Genomic DNA, 6274 nt, shown 5'->3' on the forward strand with positions numbered 1-6274 from the left:
GAAGAAGGTGTCAGATCCCCTGGAACTAGAGTTAGAGATGGTTGTGTGTTACGATAAATCTTTCCACCAAAAGCCGCCGAGCCCCACCGCCGCAGTTGTGAGCTGCCTGCCGTGTGGGTGCTGGGATTCAAACCTGTTGCTTCTGTCTTTATTTAGCCAGGACACAAAGGTAACCAATACAGCTCCTTCGATACTTTATTTCACAGTCCATCTCTAATAACTATGCCCGTCACATAAGGATCTGTTTGTTTGGAGAACGGGTCTCATGTGGCCCAGGATCGGGTCACACTCTGTAGCTGGCAATGACCTCGAACTTCTAATCCTCCAGCATGCTAGTATTAGTATAAACTGCACCTGTTTATACAGGGCTGGGGATTGAACCCAGGGCCGATGCACACCAGGCAGCCATATTACATGTCCCAGCCTGGGGATCTGTTTCCTATTTCCATTTCCTTCTCTCTTTTTTTAAATTTTTTTAACGTTTTATTTATTTATTATGTATACAACATTCTGCTTCCATGTCTATCTGCACACCAGAAGAGAGCACCAGATCTCATAATGGATGGTTGTGAGCCACCATGTGGTTGCTGGGAATTGAACTCAGGTCCTCTGGAAGAGCAGTTGGTGCTTTTAACCTCTGAGCCATCTCTCCAGCCCCCCATTTCCTTCTCTTGACCTTCAGCCACATTTTATCTTGGCCTGTGCCCGGTTACTCCTGACTGAATGAGGCCATCACATGAGAGTCACTGGAGGAAAGCAGAGGCTGAGTGGTGTCACCCTCCACCAGGCTAATGGCTCCCCACTTCAATCCTAAGAGGGTCACAGGATCCCTGGTTCCCTGACCTCAGGGCCTCAACTGTCTCAGCACAAACTCCCACTTCCTCAGGGCCAGTTCCGTGTCCTGAGCAGACACGTCTCGGTGCCACACAACCCGCACGGAGTGTTCTGTCCAGGGAAACAGCAACACGCTCACGGCACAGCCAGTCTGAGCCACCTCCTCAGCGCTCACAGCCTGTAGACGCTGGCACAGCTCTGCGGGAGGCAGCCCAGCCACCTGCACCAGCACTATGTTGGTCTCCACAGTGACAGGATCCACAGAACAAATGGGTGATGCCAGGTCCTGGAGTCCTGGAGCCAGACACAGTGGTGAGTACAGTCCCACCCCAGGGCCCAACCGTGGGCCACCACCCTGCAGGGAAGGCAGAAGAGCAGCCCCATTATCTTGTGGTTGGGAACAGACCCTGAGTCCTGATTTGGGAACATGATTTGGCTCCTGCTTTTCTACTTCTCTGGGTCTCAGGCATGGGGACATCATAGGAGAATTTAGAAAATGTATAGAAGGCCCATATCATCATAGGAGAATTTAGAAAATGTATAGAAGGCCCATATCATCATAGGAGAATTTAGAAAATGTATAGAAGGCCCATATCATCATAGGAGAATTTAGAAAATGTATAGAAGGCCCATATCATCATAGGAGAATTTAGAAAATGTATAGAAGGCCCATATTAGAGGCTCCATGCTGGCTTGGTTCCTGACACAACTGGTTGCATCCCTGTGTGAGTGGCCCACGGAGCAGGGGCCCGGTGAGGCAAGAAGATCCGGGCCCTCCTAGAAGCTTGCTGGGGACCTGGTCCTGCGGCTGGGAACCTGGTCCTGCGGCTGGGGACATCTATGCCCAGTCAGTAGGGAGAAGTCAAGTGAGGGTGGGGGTTGGTCCAGGCACCTTTAGCAAATCTCTGGGCATTCTCGTGGTCCCTTGGCAGCACCTCCTCTGCCTCAGCCAGGCCCACCAGGGCAGCCGCAGCCAGTACGCCAGCCTGCCGCATGCCTCCACCCAGGGCTTTGCGGAGGCGCCAGGCTTCTTCAATGAAGTCCTTGGCTCCCCCAAGCAGAGCCCCCACTGGTGCACCGAGGCCCTAAGAGAAGAGAGGAGAGACGGGCCTATTTTCACAGCCTTTCCTAGAGGTGGGGAGGTGGGTGTGCTGCCCAGGGCTCGCAGGTCTGGCAGGCTCTGGGAGCCCTGGAGCTCAGGGATCTAGCTGTACCCTCAGTGGGGTGCCCACACCCTATCTGCCTCAGGATGGTCGGCCCACCTTAGAGAAGCAGAAGGACACAGAGTCACAGTGCTCCACGAGGCGAGCAGGGGGCACACACAGAGCCACAGCTGCATTCATCAGCCGTGCCCCATCCAGGTGGACCCGAGCTCCATGCATGTGGGCCAAGAGGTGCACCTGGAAGCAAAGGTCAGGCAAAGGTCAGGCAACAGTCAAGGAGGGGCCAGGGTAGGGAGAGCATCTGGGCTTGGCATCATTTTCTAAAAAAGATTTTTAAAACTTACTATTTTATTACTAACTAGTCTGGTATGTATCTGCATGTAGATATGTACATGAGTGCAAACTCCTGTGGAAACCAGAGGCACTGGAGTCCCCCAGGAGCTGCAGTTACAGAATGGCGTGAGCTGCCTGATGTGGGCACTGGGGATCGGGTTCAGGTCTTTTGGAAGAGCCAGTGCTTTTAACCACTGAACCATTGCCCGACAGTGATGACGCACGCCTTTAATCCCAGCACTTGGGAGGGAGAGGCAGGTGGATCTCAGTGAGTTTGAGGTCAGCCTGGTTTACAAAGCAAGTTCCAGGACAGTTGCAGAGAAACCCTGTCTCAAAAAACAAAACAAAAAACCCCCAAAGATTTATTTCTATTTTATGTGTGTGTGGGAGGTGGGGGTGTGTGTGCCATGTATAGTGGCATGTCTATGGGGCCAGAAGAGGATACTGGATCCCCTGGAGCCGGAGTTACAGATATTTTGATCCAGCCCAACTCAGCCTCTGGAAAAAAGTAGCAACTGCTCTTAACCACTCAATCTCCCCAGAGCTCAGCATCTTGAGGAATGGTCTAGATTCAGCATGAGTGGTCTAGATTCAGAAGCCTGCTGTCTCTGTGTATTTGGGACCTGAGAAGTCATCCTTTGCTCATGTTTCTGTCCTCAGATAGATCAGGAGCCTGAAGCCATTTTCAGCCTAGGACCAACACATTCATCCCCCTACGACATTCCGCCCGCTGATAGGCGCCCATGGCATGTGTAGGAAGGGTTATCCTTAGGCATAGGGACTGTTCAGGGGGCACAGAAAGTCAAGAGTGAGCTGCTATTGGGGTCCAGCTGGGAGGCAGCCTACCTGGCGGAGGTAGTCGATGGAGAGGACCCGGCCCCCGGCGCTGCTGTGTGTATTCTCCAGGCACACGAGCTCGCAGACTGGATGGTAGGAACTCCCAAAGCCCCGAGTGAGTGCTCTCTCCAGCTCATTCAGGTCCAAGGTGCCATGGGGCATGTCTGGGAGGGGCTGGGAGTGCACCCCGGCAATCTGAAGGCCAAGAGGACACTGGATCAGGTGGGTCTAGTGGCTCCTCCAGGTAGGAAGGCTCCTCTGCAGTAGGAGCCACCATTGGGGTCCAGAGTGTTCTGAGCATCTATCTGCATTAGTATCCTATCTGGGGAAGCTGCTGGCCCCTTGCTGCTAGTTTCTGTCCAGATGTCTTTCGGTGCCTTTCTGGAGTGCTAGTGCTCCATCTTCCCACTAGAGGGCAGTAAGGCACCGAGGCAGATGAGCAAATCTGGGCCCAGGCCCTCCCTCCCATCTTCCCAGCTGGCTTCCCTGTGCCTTTCCCTTTCTCCCCTCTGCTGGTTCTGGCCTGGTGTCTGGGAAGCAGGTGCCTACCTTGGCATCCCAACTGGCTGGAGGATGTCCAAGGCCCCAGGGGAGCGGTACCTGGTCCTTACCTGAGCCACCCCGCCCTGCTCATAGACGTGGAGGTGGCATTCCTGCCCAAGGAGGACCTGGGAACCCCGGCGCCGGCAGTGACCCATCACTGAGATATATGGGAGGAGGAAAGGACTTGGAACTGGGTCCAAGAGGGTCCCACTGCCCCTGCTCAGCGTGGCCAAGCTGAGCCTGGAGCCCCAGTGAGCTCAGACCACCTCTGTCAGTTAGGGAGCTGCGTCAACCCTCAAACACCTCACTGTTGTGTGATGCAAAGGCTAGTGTGACACACAACTCTGGGCTAGGTTGCCAACAACCTGCATTAGAGCCCTGTGGCCCACTGCAGAACACTTCCAGCAGGGAAGAGTGCCAGGGTGCTGTCACTGGGAACAGGCAGCCCAGGGCACTAGCAGCAACTAGGCCCTGTCGGAAGACTAAGGACAAAAGCACACTGGGGATCAATCCTGGCCAGGGCTGCAAGGTAAGCGCCCAGAAAAAAGAGCTAGGGAGTGGCAGAGACTTGCAGACCTAACTCACCCCCTGCCTTCTGCCAGGGTGCTCCACTGGCTGCACCCAAAAGAAACCCAGGAATGTGTCCACCAGAGCCACAGACCCCAGCTCAGAGGGTGGTGAACACTCACCAGAGATGAGGTTGGCCATGGTGTTGGTGGGCACAAACAGGGTCCGCTCCACCCCAAGCAGCTTCGCAGCCTTTTCCTGCAGTTCTGAGAAGGGAGAAGGGAGGGTAGAGCAAGAACGCGCCTATCAACAATTGCTCAGAGCCACTGTCCCCTGGTACAGTTCAGTGATGACTTGTTGCTGGGTGTGATGGAGTGCACCTGTACTTCTCTGCTTCTGCTGCAGCAGGGGGAGAGCTGAGTTTGAGGGCAGCCTGAGCTACATGGCAAGACCTTGTCTTAAGCCCCTCCCTCCAAAAAAGGGCATTTGTTCAGATGAGGGCCCATGGCGGGGCTTGGAGCCCATCTACCATCCATTGTAGTCTGTGGGTCTTGGTAATCACGTGACATGTCCAGAGCCCCTCTGTCAGTCCTCTGCATGTTACTTCCTCCTGGGTCACAGTCCCCTGCCCCAGGCCACCGAAACTGTCTAGCGGTTTGAACCCCCTTTCCCACCCCAACCTCACACCTGTTTTTCTTCCTTTCCCATCAGCCCTGGCAGGTGAGGCCCTGCGGTTTCCCCCCCGCAGACTTCCTCTCCACATCACTAGGGAGGAGTCGGGGGAGCTGGCATCAAGGGTGTAGCTAGTGGGTGAGTGAGAGGGCTGTCTAAAGCCCAAGGTGGCTTCCCTCCGTGGCAGGACATCCGACGCTAAAGTGATTTAGATTCTGTCCCCAGAAGACACAGGTGTCTCCCTGCACCCTGAATGCTGACACTCAGACTTTAGCAAGCTCTACTCTGTCCTCCTCCCAGCCCCAGATCCCTGAAGCAAGCACCTCCCCAGCCTTGATGTGGGGACCTGTTTACACCCCAGGTGTCGGCTGAGAGGAGTAGCTCAGCATCTTTGAAGTTCCTGGTATCAGCCTCAATAACCCCTGGGCCCACAAACAGGCCTCCAGGGGTCAAAGTGGTGATCTCAGGGTTATCTCTGACGCCCAGAAGCTGCACACACCCCAGCAACACAGAAGTCCACTTTAACAGTGACTGTCGACCCCGGGTGGGCTTTGGTTTGCTGTCTCCTTAAAGCACTGCCTAGGTTATGAAATTCTGCCCCTGGGAAGGTGCGGCAAGCCCAGAAACCTTTCCTCGATTGGTTCTGTCTTTGTGAAGTCAGTCAGTGAATGAAGGAGAGTAGTTATAAGACATCTCCAACCCTGGTTCTTCCCTGTTCCTGATACGGGTCCTTGAGCTCCACTCTGGCCACCCCAGAGCCATTCTTTGCAAGGCTGGACAACACCCATCTGGGCAGTTGGGGGACAGTGGACAGAAATCACCCTGCGGTCCAGTTAAAATGCAGATTCTGGCTCCCCACGTCCAACGTGGAGCTCAAGAGTCTGCATTACCGAGGATCTGCAGGAGAACGAGCAGGGGCGCAGAGTGCACCACCTAGCTTGTAGGTGCGTCCTCAAAGGCCATGGGAGGCTCTCCACTCTGCGTCCATGCTGTCCTCCCGTCAGCACCACGGACAGTGTCCCGGGGTCACCGCAGCGACCCCTGCCCCGGGCCTGCTCGCCCGGCTCACCGTGGACCGTGGGGTCTTCTCCGTAATCGTCGTCTCCCACGAGCGCCTCGGCCATGGCGCGCCTCATGGCCGGCCCTGGCCGGGTCACCGTGTCGCTGCGCAGGTCTACTACTTGGGCCGGGACCCCCGCCCAGTTCCTAGACCACCGCGCCCAGGGCACCCTGAGCCCCGGGACCGCAGCCCGGGCCAGTCTGCGGAGCATGGCTGTGCCGCCCGCCTGCCTTGCGCGCAGGAGCGGTGGACACTCTTCCGGGCCTGCCGGGGATCCGGGAGGCTGGACTATTCTGACCCGGTGCGGACCGACCGGAGCGGGGTA

At 55.9% G+C, this 6274-nt stretch overlaps 1 protein-coding gene across 1 annotated transcript; it reads right to left on the reverse strand.

Moving 5' to 3' along the window:
- Positions 1-134: 134 nt before the first annotated feature.
- LOC100769555 (Uncharacterized protein R102.4) lies at positions 135-6274 on the reverse strand. The gene is made up of 7 exons (XM_027425527.2): positions 5959-6274; positions 4400-4483; positions 3779-3867; positions 3177-3362; positions 2097-2234; positions 1727-1919; positions 135-1128 (listed from the first exon to the last, which is right to left on the reverse strand). Exons 1-7 carry the CDS (start codon positions 6158-6160, stop codon positions 845-847), a joined length of 1176 nt encoding a protein of 391 aa, XP_027281328.1. The 5' UTR covers positions 6161-6274; the 3' UTR covers positions 135-844.

The sequence above is a fragment of the Cricetulus griseus genome, chromosome 7 (genome assembly GCF_003668045.3).
Source record: "Cricetulus griseus strain 17A/GY chromosome 7, alternate assembly CriGri-PICRH-1.0, whole genome shotgun sequence".
NCBI lineage: Eukaryota > Metazoa > Chordata > Mammalia > Rodentia > Cricetidae > Cricetulus > Cricetulus griseus.